Here is a 12,107-nt window from a genome sequence, read left to right as displayed (position 1 = left end):
TTAAATCAACCACCAAACCGCACACATGGTGCGCGTGCTGTCGGCAACACCAAAAGAATAATCAACCCCAAACCCGAAACGAACAAAAGGTCGTCTCGAAAAATGCTCGATAAGCTTCGTAGGTGCCGCAACGAAAGCGGCCGCGTGATAGGCGAGTCGACCCGGCTCTGACCCAATTTCGGAGTCCCCCGGGTATCTCCTCGAGTTGCCCAAGCGGGGTTAAAATACTCCCAAGAATGGAAGGCCGGTTTCGACGCTGGGAAAATTAATTTAATCATTTTATTCCAATTTCCTTGCCTGCCCCTGGCTAAGCACACCTGCAAGCAAGTGGGTGGGGGGGGGGGGTTGCGTTCAGCTCCAGATTGGGTGCATTGATTGATTTCTGCGATTATAACTCGATTAGCCTACAAAACAAAAACCGGAGGAAAAGAAAAACAACCAACGAATAGACAAGGCAACGTCTCGTGCAAAGTCTCGTGAGCGCAGGTGCATCAGCAAAGAAAGAGTCAATTTTAATCAGGTTCTCGAAACGAGCCATCCACAAAGGGTGTTATTAAATTTCCCCCAAGTTGACGGTGAAATTGAATGATCACATAGGAGTCAAAGGGGAGGAGGCTTGTGTCGTCCGTACTTAACAGAGAAATTGGGTTCTGACTTGTTTCGATTTCCCAGGACACATTTTGAAGTTCCCTAGGACGATCGAAATTTGTTTTGAAGGCCAAATATGAAAACCACTCTGTATGCCCTTATAAAGCAACGAGCTCCATTGAGAGATGGTTATGACAGGGGGTGAGTTCAGTAACCCTCATTCCGTGCGGTGCTATGAAGCGACAATGTCGTAAAGTCTGCCACCTCTCAACCTCACCCAAAATGGAGTTCACACACTCCCACATTCCATCGCCCCTGGAGCATAATTGTACAGCTTTGTGCGAATTTCTGCCCCGCTCAACACTTGCAACAGACAAAATTATCATAAAAATCTGCAATGGTCAAGCAAATATGAACCATCAACAGCTATTTACAAAGATACACAAAACACTTAGCACCATTTAAGGGTAACAAATGGCGGGACCGGGAGCAGTTATCAACACCCCATTGCGCGTAGAGCTTCAACAATTCCGCGCACGGAATCACCATTTGGAACTGCCATCCCGGGGTAGAACCTCGTTTCAACCCTTTCCGTTTTGCCTGTAATTGCACTGCTCAGCCGTGGATTCTCCCGCCGACAGGAACTTGTTCTGCTGTCCCTAGCCTAAGTGAGCACGGAACGACGACGAACGCGAAACGCTAATTAACTCCACCGAGGACAACCGCACACACGCGGGAACAGGGTGCAGTTGACGACCAATCAGTGCAGCAAATCATAAAAATGATATCCAACTGGAGATAGAGAAGTAAAAACAAAAAAAGCACTGTAAAGGAACGGAATCGATGGTTCTTAACGTTGTGCCTTCGTACGAGCGGGGTCGCAATTAAAGTTAATGTAAAATGCCGCATCGTTGAGCAAACATATGCTAACAGGGACACCACACGGACATCGATCGGATGATGTCTTCTTTCGCGCAGTGCTTCGTGCAGTGTGTACGTGTACGTGTACGTAAAGCACTATTATTACGGTCTCGCTAGATGAGCTCGCAGGAAGTTGGCTACACGTTTTTCCACCAGCCGGCCAGCTTCATTCTATCTGCATTCTGGTGTCGGCGAAGGCGTCACCAGAACGCTTCTTGCCGTTACAGCTCTGTTTTTTGTATGGTGTGTGTTTTAATTCACGACCCAAACCGCACGACCTCAGCCCGTCTGCCCCAGCGGATCGAAAGTGAGAAGTGAAAAATGCCAAACATGACGGCCGGACAGTTGAAAATTGGAGGCTTTTGGAGCCTCACTATTTTCCCGCCGTTTTGTCTACTCATCATCGCCGGTGCCGGGGCTGCTCTGCCTTTGTATTGGAACAAAGCGTTGGTGGGAGCACACAAAAAAAAAAAACATAAGGGAAAGGAAAGAAAAACCTTAAACCTTACGGATGATGATGAAATGAATTTAATTACAGATTGGGGTACGGGAAGTCTTCGTCTGGAAGGTCAATGTCACGAGCGTTTAATGTCGCTTAGCAACCGATTCATCCGCCCCAGCATGTGAAACGTACACTGAACTTTCATTCATTGAACATCCAAGCGTGCCAGGGTGGGCTGAAGTCGCTTAAAAGCTCTTTAAAGAAGTTTTTATATAAATCAAACTAATAATCGAAACGTACAACTTTTCAAACACACAATTTACTTTTGCGTTCGAAAACCATTTGCTTTAATCTTCTGCCTTGGCTTGCTTCACTTTGATCAACCTATCGCACATTGCGTATTAAACAAACAAATGCACTCTCAACACAACAAGCAAACGGACGTCAAACCGCACCGTAAAATGGCACAACGCACCACCACACTCACCTTTCTGCGGGGTTAATCGTTTCGATTTCAGTGCGCCACATAATTTTGGGATAAGTTTAATTAATTCTACTCACGTGTGTCCTCCCCAAAACCCCCCGCGCTTTTACTGCCGCGGATGGCCGAAGGAATGCGCCCAGTTGCATGGTTCGGTGGCAGTGTACCCATTCATGTGCGCCTGGTGTATGTGTGCACATATGTACATACCACGCGGTGGAGGAATGCGTTTAATGTTGCGAACACCGACATCGATACCGGCATGCTTTGTGTACCGAGCTGTCTAACACACACACATACACCTTCAACAGCCCATTGGCTGTGCGAATTGGCAGTCCCCCGGTGCTGGAAAAAGCGATAGAAAACAGAAGCTTTCCGGTCCGGCATCTCGACCGCGAACCACACACTCTTCCTATCTCTTCCTCAGCCCCAGTAGTGTGAAAATGAGATTGATTTCCCGCTTCAGTCATCCTTCCCGCCCCCGTTTTCCATCCGGACGGACCGACTCCTTTTGAAGCACACTTTCCACCGCACGTGTGTGGAAGAGCGAGAACGAGAGAGACACACACACACAGCCATGAATTGGTTTGTGGCGTGAAGCGCATAATAGAGAGCGGTTTGGTTTGGTGATTTTTATTGCTTGAATCGTTGCGAAGATGCTATCTGCCGTCTTTCGGTGCTATTACAACACGAAGAAATTCTTCGCCCATTCCCCGGGTGGGTTTCTTCTCCCGCAATTGATATGAAAGCAAGTAGTGTGGGCACTGTACTGGCTTTCAATCCTTCCCTCCCACCCCTCATTATTCAGACGGTTGCACTATTTTAATTGTCTAGTGCCAAGGAAAAGGAATCTGTGCTTAGTTTTCGGTGAAGTGCTGGCATTGTTCCCGGCCATACTTTGGCAATTTAAAGTTTGTGCGAATACAATTAAAAGTTTGGCACCCACTCGGTGCAAGAGGTTGGTTTTCCAGTTCGGGGGAGGCCATAAGATTCTTACGGGAAGCGGTTTGTAAGATTGATTTTAAAGAGCTTCATTACAGTGGCTTTTGCGAGAAGTCTCAGGAAAGCGTATGTAACATACTTAAAAAAGAGTGTTTTTAGTGGAATTCTTACTTCATTCGTTTTTTAGTACAATTTTCATGGCTCCTCAAACGTAAAATAGTTACTCGACTAGTCATACTAATCTATGATAATTGATTAAATTGAAAATTTCCCACAAAAAAAGCCGTTTATTAATTATGACTGCTATTGAAATGGGCGACCTAGAATGCAAAATTGCTTTTCCCGTTGATTTTCTGTAACCCACCAAACCCTTTCTCTAGCTTGTCTGCCAGCGTCCACCAAATCAATAGAAATAGAAGGAGAAAAATCAACACACAGCCAAGACCCACTGATGAAGATGGCTCGTTTTTGCGAGCGATCGCGCCGTAAGCACAAAGCCGAAGCAAAACAAACGCAAGGACGGACATTTTCAATTATGTCGTTTGCTGGGAGCTTCCTACTAACGGGAGGCCGATCCAATGCTGCCCGTAGCTCCTCCGCGGCGATCAGCGCATGTAATCGTTCTTTGATGACTTTGATCACACGCAACGCACCAAACGGAACGGCCGCAGTACAACTGTACATTGCCACGCAGTGGCAGTGTGGGCAGCTCCATGATGATGAGGAGGATCATAATCGCTCCACAACGGGGGGTGATGGGGGAACTCCGTATCGATCGGGATCGACCTCGACCGCGCTTTTTTTGTTGTGCCGTAAACGATCCTTTATAATGTTGCTCAATAATTGCGCAGCACTGGCGCAAAACGGCGCAACCAAACCGTGCTGGAAAACTTCATGCACGAAAAACGTTCTAGCACCCTCCGTTTTTTTGGGGTGCATCATCGGCTCGCTGCGGAAGAGACCAATTTGCAGCGGGAGGAAAGGTGGAAGCACTGATTTCTCGCACCACCGGCACTGGGGGGAGAGGGGGAAAAGCCGCCAGGCACGACATAATCACGCGAAGAACAAACAAACGAAACAACAACGAAAAATCTCACCCTCGGTTGTGGGTGGAAGGGAGGGGTAAGGATGAAGCGAACCATGGAAACCTTTTAACCCATAAAACTGTTGCCCGTCCAGCACACCCCAGTACAGCCCCTGGGGGGCAGGGAGACTGATTTCGAATAGCGTTCGAACGATTTTTCCAGCCGCCAGCGTCTCAGCAGCCAGATATCTGGCGGCGTCAGAAGCATCCGTAGTTGCGGCACCACCAGCAGCATCAGCAGCGTCAGCGCACCAACATCGCCAGAATGCTTCACGATCAATTATAACTGTAAAACCAGATATTCGGCACAAGTGAGAGAAGGCACTGACGGGGCGAGAGGAGTGTCTGAGCGAATGGAAGAAGTGGCCAAGAATGCGCGAGGCTGACTGCGCTTTTGCCAGATGTGACACGGAGCGCGAAATCCTTCCAGCGGATCCGCCCTACCGTTCGCCTGCAGCTTGCGTTAATTGTGTGTGTATGAGTGTGTGTGTGTGTGTGTGTGTGTGTGTTATTCTATTTTAATTCTCAAACCCGTGTGTCTAGTGCAACATGGTGTGTTGCATCATCAACATTCTTGGTACATTTTTGTTGTTCTCCTTTTTTTCGCTTTTATGAATCAAATGGTCGGCGTTGATTGCTCTGTGTGTGTGTGTGTGTGTGTGTGTGTGTGTGTGTGTGTGTGTGTGTGTGTGTGTGTGTGTGTGTGTGTGTGTGTGTGTGTGTGAGTGTGTGTGTGTGTCGATTGATTTGCATTCGATATCGCTTGAGATCGATCGAACTGTAGCAAGAAGCAAAAACGCTAGCATCATCATTCTTTTATTTGCTCTAGGAGTACAGTAGATGGCAAAAAAGATTTCTGATAATTTTATTACTTAAATGAACGTTTTCAATATTAAACTATTTCCATGGATTTTTAATAAATTCTATTATGACATTGTAATTTGACATGTAAATACTACGTCAATACTTATAACATTGATGTGTTTGAGACAACGAGAGCATACACTTCATAGAAAAGTTGAAGATATATCTATTACGACATACTGTTTAGTGTGAAAAGGAGTCAAAATTAGAGACTTCTTCTATTTGGCTTAAACGTCCTACGAGGACATGCCAGCCTATACAGGCTTTCGAGACTTAATTCACTACCACGCAGCCGGATAGTCAATCCTTGCTATGGGGGGACGGTTCATTCTAGCCTTGAACCCATGACAGACATGTTCTTGAGTCGTTCGAGTTGACGACTGTACCACGGGACTGTCCCTTGGGAGAATTGCAGTCAAAGGACCTAAATAATAGGCACTATACCAAACTCTTGACGAATGTTTTTTCCCTATTGTTTGTAATTTTTCTCTTATTGAAAACAAAAAACTCTTTAAAAACTGCTTGAATGTTACCTGCCATTTATTTATAGGTATTTTTTCTCGAAAATATAAGTTTCAATCGTTTCTTCGTTGTTATAAATCTCCAAAAATATATCTATAAAAAATAGGAGTAACAATTATGATGCTACCATTTTTCTGTCGCTTACTGTGCTCAAACCATCCGTTTTTATCGTTCTTCACACGCCACATCTTCCAGTTCTCATCCAGAACCACCAAAAATCGTTTCAACATTCTGAGAGCCATTAAAGACTTTACCAAAGGCCTAGAACTCAACCATCGCTCTCTACCCCTCAGAACGCGACCGCCAGAAACAATTAAGCAACAATATCGCTTGACACATCTCCATCAGGGATTTCGGTGAGGCTTGCACCCATCGCACGCGGCCTCTCCTAGAATCATCTCACCTCAGTCGATCACCTCCTTGGCCCTGGTGTCCGGTGGAACAGAAACGTTGCGCGTTGCCAAGCAGCATGAGAATGCAGAATGCGCTGTTGCTATTGATGTCGGCAGCGCGCCTTCCATTTGGGGATATTATCATAAATTTTTAATTTCCAATTTTCACCACTCCCGCCACTCCCACTACGCTGTATCAATCGATCAAGTTCATCAGCGTGTTTGAAGCGTGTTGGACGGGTTTCTTTGGTGGGGGGAGAGCAAGTTTTAGTGCAACTCTCGTTCTAGCGTCGGCTCCGAATCCCTGACTGCCGTTATTAATTGCTCTTCTTCAGAGTGGCATACAAATGGGTCCATTGATGATGCATACCTGCTTCATTCGTAGCTGCGGATGGAACAGCATCATCTCGTCAGCCCTTTTGGAGAACAACAAAATCACCAATACCCCGAAGAAAAAAAGAGTGTAATCGTACAATAATAATAGGTCGTGCCATAAAACAGTCCCGAGCCTTTCAACCTCTCAGTATTAATATCTCCGTATCGATAACGCCTGTGCCGTCCGGACATCATACCATTCTGCCGCTTCGGGTATGTATCGGGCATTCATTAATTAGCATGACGTGAGACAACAACACCAACCACAACAACAAAAAACTGGAGCAACACCCACAACTTCAGCATTCTTTTGGCCTAACTCATCCCTCGGGTCCCCTGATCATGCTGTATTTCCATCACATGGCGCACACACACACAATGAATGTGTCGATTAGGGCGCTAACGCACGCCTGTCGTCGAATTTGCCCAGTCGCAGAGGAAAAAGAGGACCACCGAACCTCACCCAGGACCATGTTTGGCATTTTCCCATCGAGCGCTGACCGTGATGCATGACGCCCAAAAACCGCGGCTGCAACGGGAACAGCAACGGGATTTCTGACTGCAGCCAGAATGCATTTCAAGTCGGGTTGGTTTTTTTTGGCGCGGAGAATCGGGAGAGCTTTTCCCTCGATAACGCAATCTCCATATAAGGGTAGATATTGCCTCGTATGTGTGTTAATGGGGAAGCAACAACCAAACAAAAAACGAGGCACAACGTTGCTTTCGATCGACGGGATTTAAGCGATAAATGTGGAAGCAAAACCGTGCACCTGCCGAGGCGTTTACTGATAGGCTCAGGATAGAGCGACTAGCCCATCTCTTTCCAAAAAGGTTTCTCTCGCAAACCCCGAAATAATCTGGCCTGGTTGAGTCTGCAAAAGCAGGGAAAAATGGATAAGCAAGTTCCATTGCGGTCGTGATGTATAAAGATTGCATGAACAACATGATCCTGGTGAGAAGGAGAGGTCACGTTTAGGGACGTGAGTACAGTGGATTTTTAGGAGACATCTGTGAACTTTTAAATAATTATAATAATGTTTTCACGGTACTTTTCTTTACGTGAGTAGACTTTATTAAACATTAAACTATCTAAAGTATAATGTAAACGTAAAAGTGGATTAATTGAGGTCTTAAAATCTTTCAATTTTATCCACTTTTACGCAATTAAAATTGACTTGCTGTGCTGTGGAATAACAGTTTCATCTAAACGATACCACTCTAAAGCGTGAGTGATTTGCCCCGATTCGCCGACAATGCTAAATTAATTATCACCATCCATTCCACTGCACTGCGCCGATTGGTCCGACGACAAAGTGGTCCCCTTTAGACCGGAAGTACACAGCCTCAACCCCACAACCTTTGCAACGTAACAAATCGTTTGCTATCAAACGTTTCACCCAATAAACTTCCCTTTGCCATCCATATCGGCCATCCCTCGGATGGACCCACGTGGACGATGGAAAAAGGAAAATTGACGCCTCAACGCCTCTTGACACAGACGCCAACACACTCTCGCACACAAATTGTCGGCAATCGGTGAAGGCTATTGTTTCGAGGCTGGAAAAGAGGCAAGCAATGTGACGCTGGGATCCGGAGGGGATTCACTCTCCAATCTGTCGCTATCCATTCTCGGCCGGGTGGAAAGTCGTGCCGACTTTGTGGAGATGCACCGCCCGGCCTAATTTATGGCACAGCTTGCAATTAAACCTCAGCAAGAGATAAATCGTTGGCGGACGGTTTTGGGAAACACATTTATAACAGAGAACGCCCGAAACCCGAACCCCCATTGACCCGCACATAACCCGCACGGTGTCATCGCCCGCGGGGTTTTGGGGTGCGTTGCTGGAATTAACAGTACCGCTCCAAGCAAACTGTGTCGACCTTGGTCGTGGTAGGGAAAGAACATTTTCTTCCATTTTTGGATGCAATGACGCAAACAGAGCAAACAAAAAGCATCATTAGGCAGGGGCGAGCTGCAACCGGTGGTCGCGGTCTAACTACAACACACCATCGCCACATGTACTCTCTTTCTCTCTCCGAGGCCCAAATTCAGACATACAGCAGCAGGGCAAGAACAAATAACTGTTACCGTCTGCCGGTTAATTTGTCGAGAAGTATTGATGCCCTTACTTGCAGGCCGTCCCCATGCTGAGCCTTCAACGGGTTGGCAATGTAGATGTACTGCCAGCAAATCCCGTTGGAACTTGGCTTCTGTTTTATTTTTTTTTTTTTTTTGTTCAGCCTTCTTGCCTCGCCTCACCTCATACATCAGACCGCGAGCGTACATCGTTGGTGGTATGCTGATGAGCGGAATGCCTTCGATCCTTCTGTTTCGCTTGCCTTCTTCTGCCATCTTCCAAGAATTGGGTGAAAAACATTGGAATTCAATCTTCATCAGTCAATAAATCGTTCGTTCTCGGTGGATAAGACGAGCACCTCCAAAGACAGAGGGAAAAAGTGGCAATCTTTATCGCCGTCGTTAGACACCTTCATTAGCAAAACAACCGAGGGCGATCTGGAAGCCCAACGGCTGGAGTAAAGAAAGATGTTCTGTAGATCGGGAGGAAATACAAACAAACACAAAAAAAGAGTACAGTAGCCACCCAGTCCCGGGCTTCATTTATGTTAATAACGTTCAGAATCATAGCCCTCGTCCGTTTGAAAGCCCACCTGACGGCTTCTTTAGTTGCGTGCGTGGTGGTCGTGGTAGAAATTATCTCCAACGACGGTTGTTTTTTTTCCTGGATTGGTCGAGATGCAGAGCGTACCAAGCGGGAAGATAATAGAAGGTTCTTGAGGGATATTTGCTGATCTTTGATTTCAAACGAGACGGCTTGGATACTAATTTCAAAAGTGGCACATAGAGTGAGCAAAATTAGATAGCTTTATTTTATCTTTATTACAACGCTTAACATCAGTCATTTCGTTCTACGCAACATCAGTCATTTCTTTTCTATAACTAAGCAATAACCTTCACTAAGCTGCCACAAACACTTCCACTAGCCGGAAATGTATGCGACGTTCATCAAAACCCCCCTTCCGATGGCACCTCGATGTCCACAGACCTGGTTAAATACACCTTTACAGAGCATTCCCCCGTGCTAGGGTCCATTTTTTGCACCTCCGCAACCATGGCCTGATGGCACAGTCACGTTCTTCCCGGTACTCAGATTTCCGGTGCGTCAGATCCCGCTTGGAGGCACCGTTGGGGTTCTTCCCTACTCGGCACCATGTACTGCTCCAGCAGTCGATAGATCTCGTCCCGGGATGCTCCAGATTTAAGTAACCGATTCAACTGTCTTGCTGACAGCTTTCGACGTTTGCCAAATTCAACCGGAAGCGACACTATTTCGTTCACACGTACCGTTGTAGGTGGTGGAGCAACAGTTGTCGTGGGGTTTGTTTCATTTGTTCCGACCCGGCGCAGATGGGAGCTTGTCGGCTCCACGTTTGAACCATCGGAGAGCCTTTGGATTTTTTTGTAAATACTTGCAAACACATCTTTCCCCGTACGGTGACGGTGTCCAACGTTGCTGGCCGCTTTCTTGGGTGGTTTGGTGGAGGATACGCTTCCACGCAAACGACACATGCAGTTCTTTCCATCACAGAACATGTAGCAACTACAAGTTTGGGGAGTCGTAGAGCCTGCGCTTGAGGAAGTTACAGTGCTGGACGATTCAGTTGTGGAGGTAGTTGTTGTAGGCTCCGTGGTGGTAGAAGCCGTCGTTGATGACTGTGACGATGCAGATGTAGATGTAGAGCTGGCAGTACTGGAGGATTCAGTTGTTGGGGTAGTTGTAGTGGGCTTCGCTGTGGTAGAAGTCGTCGAGGATTTTTTTGACATCTTCGAAGTGGTAGTCGAATCAGAAGAAGTCATATCCGTGGTCGTAGATGTCTTGCCGTGAGGGGTTGTGGATTTTTTGCGATGTTTCTTGTGGGTACTCTTAGAAATATGTTTTTTAGTAGTAGTAGTAGTAGTAGTACTCTCAGTTGTAGTACTTGTAGAACTTTCCGTTGTAGTACTCTCGGTGGTCGTACTTGGTGTAGTACTTGCCGTTGTACAAGTTAGCGTCTTATTCGACCCACAATCGAAAACTTCATGCACCAGATCCGTATAGTGATCCTCCATCTCATCCTCTTCGTCGTAATACTCTTCCTCACTTTCCTCGTGCAAATCATTATCCACCTCATTGGCACTCTCGTCCTCCTCCTCGTCCTCGTCACACTCGTAAAAGTCACACATAAAACTTGGCTCACCGGGGCAATCTCTTTCGCACAGTGTCTGCATATAATCTATCGGATACAGTGAATTGGTTGCATCATGCCAATGATTAACCTGTGGAGCCGCTTCCGTCCATCCAACGGCACACACGTCCATCATCACTACCGTCACTAGCAGCCGCACTATCGCACTCGCCATCGCTACGCTCCCTGTACACTGTTCCGGCGGAACTAAAGCGAACCGGCCACTAGACGTGCTGTTTTTACACTCTCCAACGCTACCGGTGGGCTGATATTGTTTACCAACTTTTGAGTGATGCCAACTATAAACAACAACAGCGCGTTGCAATGCGGGCATGCCACCAGCGGGTGCATTGTTGACAGAGAACAGCACCCCGTCGGAAGGTCAACGCATGAGTTCGGGAGTCACAACTTTTACGGCCAACGTATAGCGCGTAAACACCACGTGGAGATAGTGGACGGTAGTAGTTAGCTCGAGTACTTCGACTACTCGACGCATTTAAAGAAGCTAAGAAAACCTACTCCTAGCTGTCAACTATTGACGCGAGGTCACAATGCTCGGTCGTCTCTCTTCGAGTTCGCAAATCTATTAGATCACTTCATAAATAAACGAACATTTTACAACATTCCGATACAATCATGAGTTTTATTGTGATGATACAGCTTAAACACTGTTGTCTAGTCACCTCTTTTAATCTCTTCCTTCTGCGCGAAAATCCTCCTACCCTTGTGTTTCATTCACCATTTGTTCGCATTCGCAACGCAACGAAACAGACGAGACAATGGGTTTTACAACCCTTTCCTGCCGTTTTGTTCCATTTTATTACCTTTATTATTATTTGTTTTGTGCCTGTACCAAGCACATTGTGGAGCGATTTATTAATTTCTTTTCTCTATCTCTCTCTCTCTCTTTTGTTTATCTCTATCGCAGGTTTGTACAGGATGGGGTCATTCGCATTCGCCATGCGCCGACTTTATGGCTTGCTATTCTGGGAACAGAAATTAATTTAGTGTGTTACGTTACTGCTACGCCACTCCCACCATCCCCATCACCGTCCCACAGACAAAACTGACAGATTGATCGTAAAGGTGAGAAACTTGACAGATGAGGATCCCATCGGGCTTGCTATTTTATGGTTTGGATTTGAGCATTCACGAAAGGAAATCGAAAGGAATCGAAGCTGTGGCGTTTGCCAAAATCTCTCAAACCGAACAACATTGAATGAGGCTGAGTAGGAGCTGGTTTTGTTGTCA

The 12,107-nt window shown here is 46.4% G+C and overlaps 2 protein-coding genes across 3 annotated transcripts in view; one reads left to right on the top strand and one right to left on the bottom strand.

Annotated features, from left to right (window-relative positions):
• Positions 1-12,107, top strand: part of LOC120896164 (agrin) — a 48,411-nt gene that overhangs the window by 21,410 nt on the left and 14,894 nt on the right. The window lies entirely within an intron of this gene.
• Positions 9,423-11,049, bottom strand: LOC120896165 (cell wall protein DAN4-like). Its single transcript, XM_040300101.1, has one exon. The coding sequence runs from the start codon at positions 11,029-11,031 to the stop codon at positions 9,778-9,780; it is 1,254 nt and encodes a 417-aa protein (XP_040156035.1). The 5' UTR covers positions 11,032-11,049; the 3' UTR covers positions 9,423-9,777.

This window comes from Anopheles arabiensis, chromosome 2 (assembly GCF_016920715.1).
Source record: "Anopheles arabiensis isolate DONGOLA chromosome 2, AaraD3, whole genome shotgun sequence".
Classification (NCBI taxonomy): domain Eukaryota; kingdom Metazoa; phylum Arthropoda; class Insecta; order Diptera; family Culicidae; genus Anopheles; species Anopheles arabiensis.
This window is presented reverse-complemented; position numbering and strand designations above follow the sequence as displayed.